The sequence below is a fragment of the Podarcis bocagei genome (assembly GCF_964188305.1).
Source record: "Podarcis bocagei genome assembly, chromosome: 10".
Taxonomy (NCBI): Eukaryota; Metazoa; Chordata; class Lepidosauria; order Squamata; family Lacertidae; genus Podarcis; species Podarcis bocagei.
The window spans coordinates 59,981,233-60,000,067 of record NC_138135.1 but is presented as its reverse complement, the minus strand read 5'-3'; the positions used below and the strand labels follow the sequence as shown (position 1 = coordinate 60,000,067).

The window sequence follows — 18,835 nt, the reverse complement described above, 5'->3', positions numbered from 1 at the left end:
TTAATTTGAGCAGTTTCTAAGAGGGCATTCTCCTCTCCCCGCCCCGTACCAAATAGTTCTAAGAACCATATTTTAGCTTCTGTTTCTGTACATTGGGTGAAAAATCTATATCAGAATCTGCATTTGATTTTTTTTATTCCATTAAAAAATGCATTACTATAGCTGTTACCTTAGGCGCATAGACTTGTGGAGAGGCTCCTTTAAAATCACTGGGATTTGCATCTGAGTCAACATGCCTTGTTGGATCAAGTGGCAAAAAGATAAGTTTCTAGAAAAAGTTGCTTCTTTAGATTTGGAAGCATGGGGCAGCAATTGTGAAATTGGATAGGTAGGCTGTTAATCTAACCCTGGGCAAGCCCTTTTCCCTCCAACACGTGTAAAGATAAGGAAGAAAATCATGTTTGAGCAAGGACATTGGGAGGAATGTGAATTTTCTGTTTCTCTGATAATTGCCCAGCCTTTGCTGTAAGAGCTCCCAAGCAGCCAAAGCCCCCATTATATTCCCTAATGTGGAGAGGAGTGGCTTTCTCTTTCTCACCCAAAAAAGGATTTTTTTCATTTCAGTATTTATTGCTCTGAATGGGAAAAAAAATGTGGGAAATGATGGACCTTGTGAAAGCTCTGGGCCAAAGTAACAACATTCCAGAATTTTTCAACACCGATTGCTTTTCAGAGAGTCAGATCTGGCTTATCCAGTTTTAAAGAAAATGCTATGTGGAAAGGAAACATTCTGTATGGAAAATAGCAGGAGAGATGGGCTTTAATGGGTGATTACTGATTTAAAAGTAAGGATTTGTGGGCAGAAAAATAGGGAATAGGTTAATAGTTAAGTAAAAGTCGAGCAGGAACTGAAAATGAGCAGCCAGTGGGAAATGAAGAGGAAGAAAATTGGGGGAGGGGGAATCAAAGATAAAATGCTAAAATATTTTAAGTTTTTTGAAATGTAATTTGGAAACGTATGTACTATTGAGCCAGCTAATACGGGTGGGAAGTGAAACATCGAGGAAGCAGGGTGGGAAGTCACTTTTAAATTTGCATGAAATTTGAATTAATGTGATGTTAAATTCATTAATTTTTTTGAAAAGTAATAAAAATTAATTGGCAAAAAACAAAGTAAGTAAACATTCTAAACTTTGGTTTTAGTACACTGTGGCACCAAAGTGGGGGTGGGGGGAGTGTTAGAGTGCTGGGCTAGGAACCCATGCAACCATGAACCTTGAGCCTAGACCACTTCACTGGGATGTTCTGAAGAGATAGATGAGGGAAGACCCATGTATGTAACTATGTTCTCCTTGGAGAATAGGTGGAATAAAGGTAAAGGGACCCCTGACCATTAGGTCCAGTCGTGACCGACTTTGGGGTTGCAGCGCTCATCTCGCTTTATTGGCCGAGGGAGTCGGCGTTTGTCCGCAGACAGCTTCCGGGTCACGTGGCCAGCATGACTAAGCCGCTTCTGGCAAACCAGGGCAGCACATGGAAACGCCGTTTACCTTCCCGCCGGAGCGGTACCTATTTATCTACTTGCACTTTGACGTGCTTTCAAACTGCTAGGTTGGCAGGAGCAGGGACCGAACAACGGGAGCTCACCCCATCGCAGGGATTTGAACCGCCGACCTTCTGATCGGCAAGTCCTAGGCTATATGCTTTAACCCACAGCGCCACCCACGTCCCCTAATAGGTGAAATTGAAATGTCATAAGTACAGTCATACCTCGGGTTGCGATCACTGTCGGTTGCACACTTTCAGGTTACAGACGCGCTGAAACCCAGGAGTACCGGAACAGGTTACTTCTGGGTTTCGGCGCTCGCGCATGTGCAGAAACACTAAATCACACTTTGCACATGCGCTGAAGTGCCGAATTGTGTCATGCATGCACAGACGCGGCACAGCACTGTGGGTTGCGAATGTGCCTCCTGCACGGATCACGTTCACAACCCAAGCTTCCACTGTACATAAATTATTGTTTAATGTTCATTTGAACAAGAAGATCTGAGAATGCAGTTTATAAACTGCAATTTCTGGAAGCTGCATTAAGGTTTTGTTTTGTTACACTAAAGTGGTGTATAAATTTTATGAACTCCTCTCATGTTCAGTGCTGTAGATCACCATTACCGGGATTTCAAAGGCGGAATTGACGTCAATGGACGCATTTAAACATAGCAGTAAACCATAGACCAGCTTTGGGTTTGTATGTAAGGTAATAAATTTGGAGCCGAATCTGTAACAAACTCCCGTTTCCAATTTTGTCCAAATGTGGGGAGGCTGGTTTATAGTAACAAGAGAGTTAGGTGTTTTGATAACAGCAATCAGTAGATCATTTCTCGAACTGGAACCTGGCCTGTTATCTCCTCGAGGGGCTTGGAATGCTTGGATACCAATCCTTGTTTTGATCAATTAAAGGGTATATCTTCCTTCCAAACCATGCTGGTTCCTTGTGTACTTCCTTCCGATTGCACTTGCAATTAAGCTACCTATTTACCCCTGAGAGAGGCAAAGGTGTATGATGTAACTGCAATTACTTTCAGTGCTAACCATGTCTTTTGATGAATTGTACGACATAGTGCGTAACAAGTGAGATAATTGCCTTTCTCTTTTGAGAATGTTTTTCCCCAGATTCATGAATGAATGAGCTTTTCCCCTCCCCATTGAATGCAGGTAATATCTTAAACGGAGAGATTCATTCAGCGTAACTAAACATTTTCTTCAAACATGGGCTTGATTCATATCTAACACCAAACTATGAATGTTCAAATGATAGGACTTTTTGTGCTTTCCCTGATTTTTTAATGATTTATTTATTGTAATACCCCCCTTGCCATATGTCTGGGTTTTCCTGGACATTTTGCCAATTTAGTAAAAATCCACCAGGCCACAGAATGGCTGCCCAATTCCCGGATGTGTCCAGGAAAATCTGGATGTATGGCAGCCATACCAAATGAGCCTTGTGTTTGCATGCTCCCTGCTTCCCTCACAAACTTTATCTCTCTCACTTCCCCATTCATGCAGAGCATCGTCTGCCATTTTATCCAAATTTTGCATACCATAGAGCAGGGTTTAGCTAAGGAGTCCTGCCAGTGGAAGCCCTGTTCAAGGACTTCCACTTGCACCACGGGGCTTCCCCCCGCCTTGGAAGTTAGCTCTTGGGTAGTCAGACATCTAGTTTATATATCAAGTGTCAGGGGTTCAGGAGCAGAGACGCAGAGAAGGGAGGAGACAGAGAGCGAGGGGGAGGAATACGAAGGAAAGATGAGTGGGGATGACGAACCGAGATCGCCGAGCTTATCCAGTGAGTCCGAGGATTCCCAGAAGGGAGCGCCAGCGGTCAGAGCAAGGGGGGAAAACAGGGGGACACCCCAGGAAGAAGGGGCCAGAGAGGGATCAGAGAGCAGCAGTTGGAGATCGGGACCCACGTACCCAGCCGGGAGCAGCGGGGAGGAAGGGGACCAGATATCGGGTTCCGGAGGCTTTCAGAAGGAGGGAGGGCATGAGTCAGGAGTAGTCACGCCCACCTCGGGGAGCGACGAAACGATCAAGAGGAAGGTGGAGAGTTGGGCGCGCGCGCCAAGTTCAAATGTAGCGGAAGCTGGCGCAGTAAGCAGCCCAGAGAGTGAGCCAGGTCCCAAAGCCCGCCGCAAGGAGGCGGAAGGGTCGGGGGGTCCGCGTCAGAAGAGAGTAGGAGAGAAGAGACCCCGGGGGGCAGAAGGACCCAGAGACGGAAGGAAAGGCGCAGGAGGTGGAGCAAGGCTAGGGTATTAAGCTGGTGTGCTAGAGGCGGAGACTCAGACGGGTCTTCGCCGGTCTGACCTAGAAGAAGTAGGGCTGCACATTGCAGTTTGGAAATGGAACCTGTAATCCAATAAAGACTCTTTTAACCTGAACGCTGGCTAGCGTGGTCCTATGTGAGCTGGGACTGAGTGGCAGCCCTGACATCAAGGAATGAAACTTGTATGCTTCCCAGCATTAAAAATTTGCCAGGCGCATTTTGCATCTGGCTATTAGCCACTTGGGATCAAGTGACGATGACCAGGCAGCAGGATGGCACCTGACATCTTGGCCATCTGAAGGTGCATGCCCAGCAACACATCCTGTAGAATTCTCTCCACTATATTTTATCTGCATAATCAGAACGAATTTCAGGAACCAAAAAGTCATGTTGAAAAATACGACTTTTGAGCCATCAGGCCCCCCAAATGGCAACTAGGCATTCCGTTTTGGTGACTGTAACCCTGGTTTAAGGAGCCATTTAGCACCTAGCTTATACATCTGTGTTTGTAACACTGATGCTGTCCACCTTCTGGGGCTTCTCATGCACAGAAGTAACCTGGCCACAGTTATCCATGTCTGATGAACTCGACAATAGACCACCGCAACAACTTTTATGTGGGGCTTCCTTTTAAAGAGTTTTTGGTGTGGCACTGAAAACTGCTTTGCTTTCCAGTTTTCCTTACCTTAATACATTACAGTAGTACGTCTGGTTACGTACTTAATTTGTTCCGGAGGTCCGTTCTTAACCTGAAACTGTTCTTAACCTGAAGCACCACTTTAGCTAATGGGGGCCTCCCACTGCTGCCGCCACCCAATTTCTGTTCTCATCCTGAAGCAAAGTTCTTAACCCGAGGTACTATTTCTGGGTTAGCGGAGTCTGTAACCTGAAGCGTATGTAACCTGAAGCGTATGTAACCCGAGGTACCACTGTACATGTTTATTTCATTTTAGACAATTTATTTATTATAGAGAAATATTTATCAACTTATTTTACTGTTTAGTTCTACTAGAATCAGAGATTCCCAAGCCATTAGCATCAAGGCAGAATTAACTTCCTGATAGTTTCACAAATGAGCATCCCATGTTTTTCTAACTCAGTGAGAACACTTTGAATTGATTTAACTAACATAGCATTTTGTCTTTTGTTTTTCTGTGTCCTCTAATCTCCAGCATTCATACAAGAACAGCATTGTTATTTGACTGAGTGTGCACTTTCCCCTTGTTCTACAAGTATCTAATGCTGCATTCTAATCTGCCTGATAGTTAAAGGGGCGGATGGAAAAACCTGTTTCCTGGTCAAAACCAGTGTTAGAAACTCAGATATAAAAGCTAGACTCCAAATGGCCGCCCAAACAAAATGTCTAGTTTCCATTTTGGGGCAAGATGGCTCAAAAGTCTTATTTTTCAAATGATGGACTGACTGTGATTGATTCTCAGCTAAACACCTGGCTAGTTCAGATGACAACTTTGAGCCTAGGTTAAGAACTTTGAAAACTTAAAGAAGAAAAATCACTTGATCCAGGGAGAGTCCACATATGTATTGCCCTATTCCTACCTCTTTTTCTTATTGGTGACTGCTCCTGTTCAGGCAGCACAGAAAAGGCATTTTGTTGTCTGAAATTCATTCCGATTGTGCGGATTAAATATAGTACAGGGCGGGGTATTTGTGTGTGAAAACAGCCCAGATCCAAGTATCCCCAGATGGTGGAGATGTCAGGCCTCATCCTGGTGCCCAGGCATCCTCACTTGGTCACAAGTGGTTGAAAGCCAGGTGCCAAATGCCCCTGGTGCCTGGCTATAATTTTGAACACCGGATTCAGCTGAAAGCTGAGTAAGCTCTCCCTGGTAAACTCTCCCTGAATAAAGTGAATGTGAAGGCATCAGTGTTAGAAATTGAGATGAAAGCTAGTAGCGACATGGCACCTTAAACCGAGGTTATGGGCTCAACAACGGAACACTGGAAGATGTGTAGATATGCCTGTCAACCCCTGCCCTCAGGAAAAGTGTTGGCACTAGGATGTACATAGAGAAAGTAGAGCACAACTTGTGTACACCCTTCATAATTTGCCAGGCGCATTTTGCATCGGGCTATCAGCCACTTGTTTACCTTCCCGCCGGAGTGGTGCCTATTTATCTACTTGCACTTTGACATGCTTTCGAACTGCTAGGTTGGCAGGAGCAGGGACCGAGCAATGGGAGCTCACCCCGTCACGGGGATTTGAACGTTTCTGTCCGCTGCTCTGGTTTGCCAGAAGCGGCTTAGTCATGCTGGCCACATGAGCCGGCAGCTGTCTGCGGACAAACGGCGGCTCCCTCGGCCATTAAAGCGAGATGAGCGCTGCAACCCCAGAGTCGGCCACGACTGGACCTAACGGTCAGGGTCCCTTTACTTGTAACCAAGTGAAGATGTCCGAGCGCCAAGATGGCACCTGACATCTCCACCATCTGGAGGTGCCAGCCTGGGGATCCTGGGATCTCGACTGTTTTCACACACCAGCAAAACATCCTGTAGAATTCTCTCTGCTATATTTTATCTGCACAATGAGAACGAATTTCAGGAACCCAAAAGGTCTATTGAAAAATACAACTTTTGAGCCTCCTGGCCCCCAAATGGCAACTAGACATTCTGTTTTGGTGAATGTAAACCTGGTTTAAGGGTTATATATCTGAGTATCTAACACTGCTTGTGTGGAAGAAGTGAAACTTTTTCTAGGTGGTGAGGACTGCTTCGGAAGCAAAGGCAAACTTGTATTGTTGGCTGTTAATAGGAAGTGGAGGAGGCGTTCGAGCAGGAAATGTCAGTGGGGGAAAAGGCACAGAGGCAAAGAGGACTGAATATTCAGTGATCTGAGAAGCAAGGACATGAGGGAAGAATGAGGAAAACACTGCTGACTTTGCTGGTTCACGTGACTGATAGAATCGCCATGTATTTTCAGGGTGACTATGGTGAAAAAGAGATGAAAAATGTTTACATTTTCCGAGGGTACTATAGTACCCTACCGGACGTTGCCGTCGGGTCAGGTTTCTAGATAGCTTTGTTTAAAAAATTGCAGAAGCCTTAGATCAGTCTCTCTCCATGTCATGCAAATATGGATGTAAGACCTCTGGGTTTTCTAAACTTCCTGCTATTATAACAGGCCTTCCAAGTGTCCCCGTTTTCCAGGGGCAGTCCTGGTTTCTGATCTGATCCTGCTTTCCATTAGGATGTCCCTATTTTCATCGGAAAAATATTGGAGGGTATGGAGTTATGCAAGGATGTCAGGAGGAGATAAGTATATATACAACCTTTAGAAGACGTCTGAAGGTAGCCCTGTGTAGGGAAGTTATTTTTTAATGTTTTATTATGTTTTTATTTATGTTGGAAGCTGCCCAGAGTGGCTGGGCAACTCAGTCAGATGACCAGGGTATGTATGTATTATGTATGTATGTATGTATGTATGTATGTATGTATGAATAGGATGTCCCTATTTTCATCAGAGAAATGTTGGAGAGTATGTTATAAAGCCTCTGCAGGCACATTTTAAAATTTTATATATTCATTTTGTAATGAAATCGTATTTTTACTTAATCGTTGCAAGCCACCCAAATAACTACTTTATAGCATACAGACACATAGCTAAATAAGCAAACCACTCACTGGTTTAATCTGGATGAATTTCATAAAAATCAACTGAAGAGTAGCTGAGTTATAGTAATTTAAAATGTCCAAAGCGCTGAACTTGCAACTGGGTTTTTGTTGGTTTTTTTAATGCCAAGGGACAGTGTTGGGGCAGCAGACTCAGGAGAAGTATTAGTGCATAGAGATGTGAGTTCTAAGCGATCAGAGTAAGCAAGACCGTGGAATGTATATTCAACTGTTCACCTGGTCACCATAGGCAACCACAAATTCTGCCTAGGTGAGTATGCAGAATTTCCCCTAGGTGAGTGTTTGGGCTGGCAGAGAGGCAAGGATGCTCTGCAAGCCAAGCCCAATTGGTTTCTGCAGTGGAAGTGAAATTGCTTCTTCTCCCTCATCCTGGAAGCTGATCAGGCTAGCATGGCTGAGGTGTTCAGCATGTTCTGCAGTTTTAATCTGAAATCTTAGGCGCAACACCGCACCCAGAGCTCATAAACTAAATAAGTGCACCTAGAACAATGGGAATTTTGAAACTGCCTGCAGGAGGGGTGGGGGAAGAGGGAGAAAAAGTCCCCACTGTACTATCTGCAATGGTTCCCTGTTTGTGGAATGCTCTCCCTAGGGAGAGTTGGGGGGCACCTTCATTATAAACCTTAACCAGGCCTTTGGCTGATTGACATCCATGCCCTTCAAAAATGTGATGGGGAGGGGGGATTTGTTTTTATTATGTATTTTGTGTTCTTATATTGTGATTTTTTTTTTTTTTTTTTTTTTTTTGTGCACTGCCCTAAGACCTGGGTATAGGGCGGTGTACAAAAGTAATAATAATAATAATAATAAATAATAATAATAATAATTAGTGGAGGAACTGGAAGATTGGGGCGACAAGGGGAAAGTCCGAGGGGAAAGCGTGGCAGGAACTACAAATAAAAAAAAAATGGCCTGCTTAAGAGGGATAAAATTTCCTGCATTTCAAGGTGAGGTCTATTCACTTTCCATTTTGATGCTTTAGATGCTGGAATTTGTACAGCACCTCAACTCTTGACTCTTCTCTTTTACATTGAACTCCCTTTCCCCCCCCCCCTCTTCTCGTTTTTCTTCTTTCTTTCTTTTTCTTTTTCCTTTCTGTTCCCTGAATTGTTCAGAAAGAGTTCCCAACTCTGCTTGGTGATGTGGAACAATTAAAAGATAATGCAGGCTTTGGTCATAGGCTTAGCAATGGAAAATATTGTGGCGTAATTCAGACAAATTATGGTTGCTGCTGCAGCTGAGCAGATGTGATGCTATAAAATGATCTGATTAACAGCACGTTTATGAGGCTGCCCAAACTGAACTGCTTTGAAATTGGAGTTTTTAAATGAGTTAATTTTAGTGAAATGGAAACGTGGAATAAATTGGCTCTTACAGGCATATTTTAAATTACGTTTATGTGCGGAAAGCCTCTTGAAAGCATTGCTTGGATTTTGAAATACCTTCTCAGGGAATTCTACAAGGGTGGGAGATGACCAATTTTCCAGAAATTGTCGCTGCATGTTAGAATTCCAGATGGTCAAGTCTTGGTCCGTGGTGTAGAAATCGGTGCATCTGAGGACTTCCGGGTTGGCGCGATCGGGAAATGGCGGATTCCCTCCGAGCTCCGGAGGGAATCGGCTCAACGGTGGATGGGTCTTTGCCGTGCCGGCGACACGGGGACCCTTAAAAACCGCAGGCGCGGAAGCCTGCGGACTGAAGACTCGGCGGGTGCCTTAAGCGCCCCCCCTGATTCGCAATGAGCCTTTTTAAAGGCTACGGAGGGGATACAGGGGACGGCGTGGCACTGAGAGTCGACCGCTACCGCCGCTGAGCGAAGCCGCGAGCCATAACCGGAGAGCGCTGACTTCCTTCCTTGAAATTCGGACTGAAAAAAGAACCCGTGAGTAATTTGGAACTGAACTTTAAAACTTTTACCTTTTGAATTTGAGACGACCGGGGGGTGTGCTAAAAGGAAGTCCCCACACCCCCCCTTGCAGACGATCCAGAGCAACGAAATAAGAACTAAGCTGGAGTGCCTACCCTGTAAAGGGTGAGTTTTAAAAAGACAGTAACTTCCAAGATTTAGAAAGGCAAATTTGAGCAGGAGAGTGGAGTGTTGGAAGAGTCTTTGTTTTGTGGTAAACAACCCTCCCTCCCGGGCCCGGGAGCGACCTGATTTGGAGCCTGTATAGAGGAGCAGAATTTGACAGCTGTCAAAAGCTGTCAAATGGACTATTAATAGTGAAAAAAAATTGCTGTTTAAGACCTCTCCGGATTAAAAGGAGTTACAATTGAACTAAAATCTTGAGAAACAAAGAAACAATAATAGGACAGAGGATTGTTGGAGAAAAGGTTACTCAGTAACCAGATTCCCTCTAGGGGGAATTCTGTGGAATTACAATGGCTGTGGGTGGAAAGATACTGAGAGAAATCGAAAGAATGTTCTCACTGGTGGGAATCCTACAGGAGCAGACTACAGCTATGAGTAAACAATTGACGACCTTGGATTTGGAAACAAGTAGTTCTGCTGAAAGTAATGAGGGCCTGAGTGAGAAAGAACCCACAGCTGAATTTGAAACAATAAACAAAGAAGAGGAGAAGACAAAACAAGAAAGAGAACAAGTTATCTGGGAAAGTACTAACCAGAAGCCGGCATCTGGAGAACACAAGCAAGGAGACTATTGGATTAAATCCACTCTAAGCCTACGAAAGATACAGAAGATGAAAGTGGAGGCCCTGGGACTTTATGGAATTCAGGAGCTCGAAATAAAGAAGTACAATTGGGGCCTCCACATAGACTTTGATTTTGACTATCAGCAAGACTTAGGCCTTGTGGAAATTCCTCAGCAGTTGCCTTTAAATATGGGAAGAGACTATGGACTGACTGGATTGATTGTTAAGGAAATCTTTCGAGACTCGATGATAGACAAAAAGGACTACCAACAAAACCGGCGGAGAGGGACTAAAAGAGAATTGAGAGCCTCGGATATTCGGAATCCAGGCTAAAAACTGTTAATTTGGACATGTCTTGGGAAAGGACGCAAAGCGGGGAGGGGAGGGAGGGAAGTATTAAATTTAAACAACACTCAAGACCAGGGGGTTTAGTATTAAGAAAATTATGTAAGAAAAAACGAGAAATCGAGGGAAGAGAATTGGGGTCCAACTTAGGGAAAATTTATTTTTGTTTTTTATAAAAGGACTAATATTAAGATGGAAGAAATGCCAACTTGCTGACATAAGTTTGGGAATAGGGATGCAGGGGAGGGCGTGGGGGGAAGTCAAGGACTAGGGTTAGAAAATAAGATTTTCGGGAACTATTCATGTTTGTTGTTTTTTATGTTTGTTTTGGTGTGTTGTTTGTGTTTATATAAAATGTGAAAACCCAATAAAAATATTTAAAAAAAAAAAAAAAGAAATCGGTGCATCTGCAGTAAAACATTCAGCTGAAGCTGGGTTGCAGGCAGCAGATCCTGCTGAACCAGATCTCTATCTTGGAAAAATATCAGTGTGCACCCAACCTGCTTTTATAATTGGTTTACGCTGTAAGCATCAGAGAGAAGGAAGGTGCACGTGCCTTTTGAGATTAGCTCTGTTCCAGCCTGGAGAATGTAGGAAGAGATACAAACAATCTTCCTCCAAAACACATTTGAATTAATTCTAATCTTGCTGTGCCAGAGTCCTGGCTTTTAGCCCAGTGCCCTACATTCTTGAGCGGGAAAAGGATCCTTAGAATGGGCTCCCCCTCCCTATTTTTGTGAAATTTTAATTTAGGAGCATTCGGTGAAAGATAAAATTAGCGAGGAGTATGTGGAATTGGTAAAGTCGTGATACTTTAGTTTCTTGGTTTCGCCAGTGTTATACACGTGTACGTAGAATCGAGTTATTCAGCAACAGCCTTTGAGCATGCAGGGGGGGAAATCATTATATTAATATTAAGACTGGAATCCTAGGAGCTATTTTAGGCAAAATCAAAAGCTTGCAGGCACCCTCTGGGAAATTGACTCTTCCTTTTTGAGAACTGGGCCCCTGTGTCATATATTGCAAAGTGCTTTTGAAATCTCTGTGGGATTTCAAATCTGTTTTGCATGCAGAATGGGGGACTATTCAAAGCACTTCAGCACTCAGAACTAGGTTTCGTTTTTTGCACCTTCTTGGTTTTGATAGTAGTACAGTTGGCGTCATTCTTCCTGTGCAAACATTTTTCACTGAGTGAGTGTATGCCAAATGAGCGCAGATGGTTTATTCTGATTCCCCCCCCTTCCCTCCCTAGCCTTTATTTTTAATCCATACAGCATATAATCTATTTGGAATTGGTAGGTGCAAATAAATACAGCTCATGGTGCATATTCACAATTCAATTGCAATACGAATGAAAATAGATACATTTATCAATTGCAATACGAATGAAAATAGATACATTTATTGATTTCCATAGGAGAGTTCGTAGAGCACTTGTAATCTCTAACAAATATCATGGCTTCTCTTTTTAATGTTCTGTAATGTTGCCTCTTCTTACCTAATAAAAGTTGTGCAGTGTTGCAGTGTTCCAAGGAAAACAGAATTTTGGTACTTTGGGTTAAGTACTTAATTCGTTCCGGAGGTCCGTTCTTAACCTGAAACTGTTCTTAACCTGAAGCACCACTTAAGCTAATGGGGCCTCCTGCTGCCACTGCGCCGCCAGAGCACAATTTCTGTTTTCATCCTGAAGCAAAGTTCTTAAACTGAAGCACTATTTCTGGGTTAGCAGAGTCTGTAACCTGAAGCGTATGTAACCTGAAGTGTATGTAACCTGAGGTACCACTGTATGGGGCTCAGAGTGCCCAACCTAAAATGAAATGTATACAGATAACCCTTGCAGCCTCTTCTTGTATCCTGTCTTAGTTGCTTACCAAAATAATTTCTAAAAGTCTCCAGATTTCCTTGCATGGTGAAATTATACATTTTTTATTCGGGATCATGGTGTTGTTGTCATCAGCCCATTATAATGTTTTAACGGCACTGATTAACAAAAAATGCTCTGTTTGATTGTTCTAGTACAGTATAACTGAATGCTGCTTTTATCCCTTCATTCTCCTAGGGAGCTGGTTAAATGCAATTGTGTCAATAACGAAAGAAGGGCAACCATGAGAATAGCAGGTAAGAAGAACGACCACCTTATTTTTTGGCTGGTGAAACAAGATACGTTGGTCTGCACGGAAATGAAGATCTGTCCTCACAACGTTTCACAGTTTAGTTAATCATGAGTGTTTAGTTTTGAAATGGTCAGCTGTCATTTAATTCATTGGGATTATATGGCCAGGCTGGTTTAAATTATGTGTGGTTTGAGGTGTATCTGTTTTTTCCAGGCCTGCTTTTCGCAGCATATTAGTATATTAGGAATGGGAGCAGTCAGGAATGGATTTTGGTATGTTCAAGGTCTGGGAAGTTTATCTTTTGTTATATAAATGTTTTTACTTCAGTTTTATAATACAAATGAATAAAAAGAGGAGCAAAATGCAACAGCACTAATCAGAGCAGTCATACACGTTCATGTCAGAATTAATACATTTCACCAGTCCATTTCTATAATAAAGTGCCATGTGTATGATACATATTTTAGAGGTACGTTGCAATATATACAGATACATAGTTTGGGGGGGAACCATATTTGATAATAAGCTCTGTATTCTTTATATTCTAATAAAATTTATTCAAAAGAAACACACACACCCAGCAAGGCTCGTTTTGCTGGGTCAAGGGCTCTTGTTCCTTTTCCAGCAGCGTTCAGGGTGTTGCTCTTTTTGATCTAGAAGTCTTAGTCAGATGGCTTGACAAATGTGTTGTTGCATCATAATAATAGCAGTTGGTTATAACACATCCTTTTTTCGGAGCAGGAGCTGCAAAATTGGCGGTAGCGGTAGCCGTATTTCTGCTGACATTTTACGTCATATCCCAAGTATTTGAAATAAAAATGGACGCCAGCCTAGGGAACCTGTTTGGTAAGTGATTTGCTTCTGTTGTTTTCCCTGCATATAATTTCAGCCAGCATTATGCCACTAAACAGTGTAATCTTACACACATCTATTCAAATTTAATTCCCAATGAGTTCAGTGGAGCTTACTTCCTAGTAAGTGGATAGAGTTGCAGGCTAGGTGATTTATGCATGTTATAATACTGCTTTGAAAGAATTACTGTATTTTTTGCACCATAACACTCACTTTTTTCCTCCTAGAAAGGAAGGGGAAATGTCTGTGCGTGTTATGGAGCGAATGCCTACGGATGGCGGGGGGATCTGCTGCAGTTGTGAGCAGAGGATCCATGGTTCCCCTTCCTTCCCTCCTCCGTGGCTTGCTTTGCCGCTGAGTGGGGAGGAGAGAGGGACAGAGAGCCTGCTTGCTTTAAAGGAGCAAAGCGGGAGAGGAGAGGAGCCTTCTCTTATACCCCTCTTCTGCATTATTAACAGCATCCTTTTCCACCCACCCCACGCGTGGTCCTTGTCCCTTGAGTGCTTTTCCTTCCCTCCCCACTTAAAACGTGGTTACAAATCACGGATCCACATGGATCCTCAGGATTTTTGCACTGGGTCACCCCAAATTCACCATCAGATCACATAGCATGTCCATGGCTACAGCTTGCACCAAAAAAATCACGCACCCACTGTTGCCTGGGGCCGCAGTGGTGCAAAATGTGGTTACAAAGCATGGATCCACATGGATCCTCAGGATTTTTGCATTGGGCTACCCCAAACTCACTGTCAGATCACATGTCTGTGGCCACAGCATGAACCACAAAAATCATACATCCGCTGTTTCATTTAGATTTTTTTTTTCTTGTTTTCCTCCTCTAAAAACTATGTGCGTGTTATGGTCGGGTGCGTGTTATAGAGCGAAAAATGCGGTATTTCTCTTCTGAGCCTTGTGTTCTCATATATGCTGTGAAGGTAAACTAAACTGTGCTGGGTGGTTTTGTTTTGTTTTTGTTTTTTGCAAATTGCTTATCAGCAGCAAGTCAAAGAGTCCTGCTTTCATTTATTTTATTTTATTTTATTTGTTGCTAATTTCTTAGTGTTTTGCTTCCTGTTTTATATACAGAAAAAGTTTTATTTTTAATCTTTACTTATAGCAAATAAAACTTTATAGAACCTAAAATGGCTTTCTTTAATGAGCCAATAACTCAATCACACAATTTAGAATGGAGAAATATTAATTTGTAGGCAGTTATCCCATCCAGTAAAAATACTGTTCCGTGACAGCACGTTCTGCACTAAAACTGGAATTGTATAGCTTCTGTAGGCCAGCATTGTCTAACCTTGGAGAAAAGCCGTAACTTTAAAGCCTTCTCTTCTATTTGATAGATGTTGACGTGTTTTGTTTGTTTGAACATGATTAAGGAATGATATAAAATGTTATCTCTTTCAGCAAGATCACCACTGGAGCTACCTGCACGGCGTAAGTATCGTATAGCAGGGTTTTTACTTTTTCGTGTTCTATGTTCTTAGTTGTTCTATAAATCCAAAATAAGATGCACATGACGCACAGGCAATCTCTAGCCTACTCTCTTATTCCAACTTTCCTAAGAATGACTAGAGCACATGTGAATTTACACACAGTGGCAGAGCAGGACCATAGGGGCTGGGGCAGAAAGCCTTGGTGGAGTGGTCATGAGCCCCGGGTTTGAGTTTCCTTGCTGAAAACCCTTCCAGCTACTAATGAACTGAAGCTAACTCCACCACCTAGATGGGGCCCTAGAAGGTACCTATTATTCCTCCTTTTTCTTCTTCTTCCTGGATGGAGATGTTCCCACTTCATGACTCGGGCTTACAGTAAAGCCATTAAAATTGTTCAGGAGTGTTTAACATTTGCTTTGATCACTTTTTCAAAGAGGTGGCTCATCTCAGACATGGTGGCTCATCCTCTTCTCACTGTACTCACAATAATAATAATAAATTATAGACAGACACACAGACACACACACACCCTGCCCATCTGGCTGGGTTTCCCCAGCCACTCTGGGAGGCTTCCAACAGAATATTAAAAACAGGATAAAACATCAAACCTTGAAAACTTCCCTAAACAGGGATGCCTTAAGATGTCTTCTAAAAGTCAGATAGTTGTCTATTTCCTTGACATCTGATGAGAGGGCATTCATAGAATCATAGAGTTGGAATAGACCACAAGGGCCATCGAGTCCAACCCCCTGCCAAGCAGGAAACACCATCAGAGCACTCCTGACATATGGTTGTCAAGCCTCTGCTTAAAGACCTCCAAAGAAGGAGACTCCACCACACTCCTTGGCAGCAAATTCCACTGTTGAACAGCTCTTACTGTCAGGAAGTTCTTCCTAATGTTTAGGTGGAATCTTCTTTCTTGTAGTTTGGATCCATTGCTCCGTGTCCGCTTCTCTGGAGCAGCAGAAAACAACCTTTCTCCCTCCTCTATATGACATCCTTTTATATATTTGAAACATGGCTATCATATCACCCCTTAACCTCCTCTTCTCCAGGCTAAACATGCCCAGCTCCCTTAGCCGTTCCTCATAAGGCATTGTTTCCAGGCCTTTGACCATTTTGGTTGCCCTCCTCTGGACACGTTCCAGTTTGTCAGTGTCCTTCTTGAACTGTGGTTCCACAGAGCGGGCGCCACTATGGAGAAGGCCCTCTGCCTGGCTCGCTGTAACTTCGCTTTTCGCAGTGAGGGAACCGCCAGAAGGCCCTTGGAGCGGGACTTCAGTGTCTGGGCTGAACGATGAGGGTGGAGATGCTCCTTCAGGTATCCTGGGCCGAGGCCGTCACAGGGATGGGTCAGGGCCAAGGCAGCAACAGCAAGGTTGTGGGAGCATCTTTGTGGGGCTGCTGAACCTGGAGTTCCCCCAACATCGCCACCTTGCTTCATCCTGACCACTGCAGTGCCGCCACTGGGAAGATGCCACTGCCTCCACACCACCCTATATGAGCTGCCACTGGAATGGTCACCTCCAGATTTACACATTCTTTATGTTCTGCCCAGTGAACATTATAGTGAGCTATATCTCGACCCGGGGTCCCCATTTTTTGCTGGACCAGGACTCCATCAATCCTAAGCAGGATGGGCAATGGAAGCTGTAGTCCCAACAACATTTGGAGACTCAAGCTTGGGGTAGCCATTGCATTTACCTCCCTCCTTCTGTGTAATTTGTGGAGCCTGAAAAGGAAAGCCATATACAAACAGCTGGGCAGCTCAGTTGGTTAGAGCGTGGTGCTGACAGTGGCAAGGTTTCTGGTTCGATCCCAGCTGCATATTCCTGCCTTGCAGGGGGTTACTTCCAACTCTGTAAAATATCTATATCTCAGAAAGAATTCACATTCCCGAACGCATGAATTTGCACATGTCTGCTCTAGTAGAAGTTGGTGGGGTAAAGGATGCTGCTTTTATTTCCCAGTTCTTAACCGCTAACATAATATTCATCAAGACAAGTGTGTAATATTTTTGGCTTCACAAAACACTTTCCCAGATGATTTTCTTTAAAAAAACCCCATCCTATTGAAATCAATGTGTTGATGCTGTATAGTCTTCAGAAAGAAAGAGAAGAGATGTTGTATAGTTTTTCTGCTAATGGAATTTATTTTTCCCTCCAAAGCTACAAAACCCCCGAGATATAAATGTGGAACGACTAAAATTTGTCCAGAGAACCATTTTGCATTCAAAATGGCAAGTGGAGCGGCCAACGTCGTTGGGCCTAAAATTTGCGTAGAAGATAATGTGTACGTATCACCTGATTTCTCTTCTGTTGGTTTTCGGAAGGTAGTTTTGGATAATTTGCACTCTGGTCTTGAATAGAAAATGTACATCGCCTTTAATTTAGTTTGGAAACAAAAGACACATTCCCTGAGTGCTTGCAATTGTTCCTGTGCCTAGATCTCTACAGCAGGCTATAACTATATATAGTGTATCACCAAACACTATTGCCCATAGGAGGTTGGCACATTCACGATTCCATTTCTGCTACCCAGTCAAGTTGATTTTGCTTAGGCAGACTTTCTTTTCTTTTCTGATAATTTAAATTACAAATACAGGAGGAGGTGGGGCAGCTTTCATTAGTTCGATTTTTAATGCCGGCTGCCTTTGTCTTTATTCTTTTATGTTTTTGGCGGCGCAAAAATTGTTTCAGTGCTGGATTTTTTTATGTAATTAAGTGCCTTGGCCGCTGTTTTACATTGGATTGGCAGGATATAAGATTTCTTAATAAACAATATCTGATCCAGTCCAGGGAAAATGGGAAGAGCTGGTGATTCTGGCACCAAAATGCATGGTGCGAGAGAAGGGTGCATGAAGCCTGTCTTTCTTTGTTTTTAAGCAACCACATCCATTCTTGCAGCTGTGTGTTGATATGCCAAACCAGCAGCACAGAAAGTGGAAACAATAAAATTTATGGGTATCTTGTGGTTATGAATGTTAATGCATGTATGTTCCACATGCTTCACATAACTGCACTCTATTAAGATAACGTCATAAGACATCAAGCTGGAGGCTACTCTTTTAATTGCAAAGGGTTTTACCCAGTCTTGGCAGTCAGGTCTTGGTTGGCAGAATGGAGAAGGGTGCAGATTTGGGCATTTCTTCCTGCATCTCCTCTCAACATGCTCTAGTCTAGAGGGTCCTTCCAGGAACGTGGGTGGCGTTGTGATCTAAACCACTGAGCCTCTTGGACTTGCCGATCAAAAGGTCGGCGGTTCGAATCCCCAACTGGTGAGCTCCCGTTGTTCTGTCCCAGCTCCTGCCAACCTAGCAGTTCGAAAGCATGCAAGCGCAAGTAGATAAATAGGTACCGCTGTGGCAGGAAGGTAAATGGCGTTTCCATGTGCTCTTGCTTCCATCACAGTGTCCCGTTGCACTAAGAAGCGGTTTAGTCATACTGGCCGCATGACCCAGAAAGCTGTCTGTGGACAAATGCCTGCTCCCTTGGCCTGAAAACAAGATGAGCACCGCACCCCATAGTCGCCTTTGACTGGACTTAACTGTCCAAGGGTCCTTTAAGAGCAGCCTTTCTTAACCTGTGGGTCCCCAGGTGTTGTTGAACTACAACTCCCATCACCCCTAGCTAGCAAGGCCAGAGCTCAGGGATGATGGGAGTTGTAGTCTAACAACTTCTGGGGACCCACAGGTTGAGAACCGCCGTTTAAGAGGGTCCTCCCACCCCTCTGAGGTTTAAGGGGGACCTGGGAGGACTTGGGGGAAGAAGGAATTGCCAGAAATGGCTTCCTGCCCCTTTCCACTGACAAAAGCCTTCCTTAACCATCAGCGGAGTGACACGGTTGGATACAGCCCCAAATGTTTAGTAATAGGTTAGGTTTTGTCACTTTTTACTGTGATTAAAATGGCATTGTAAGATTAGAAGCATTTGTGACTATGGGGCAGCCGCTTTCCTCCGTGTGGCTTCAACTCATCATCAGGGTCAGTAGCAGAACTTTCCCCACCCACCCCCACT

At 43.6% G+C, this 18,835-nt stretch overlaps 1 protein-coding gene across 1 annotated transcript in view; it reads left to right on the top strand.

The window, feature by feature from the left end:
* The window catches only part of FAM3C (FAM3 metabolism regulating signaling molecule C), a 39,757-nt gene that overhangs the window by 10,541 nt on the left and 10,381 nt on the right, over positions 1 to 18,835 (top strand). Inside the window, exons 2-5 of the mRNA XM_081211814.1 lie at positions 12,471 to 12,529; positions 13,267 to 13,371; positions 14,791 to 14,820; positions 16,988 to 17,111. Coding sequence (XP_081067940.1) covers positions 12,471 to 12,529; positions 13,267 to 13,371; positions 14,791 to 14,820; positions 16,988 to 17,111 — 318 coding nt within the window. The remainder of the gene's footprint in view (positions 1 to 12,470; positions 12,530 to 13,266; positions 13,372 to 14,790; positions 14,821 to 16,987; positions 17,112 to 18,835) is intronic.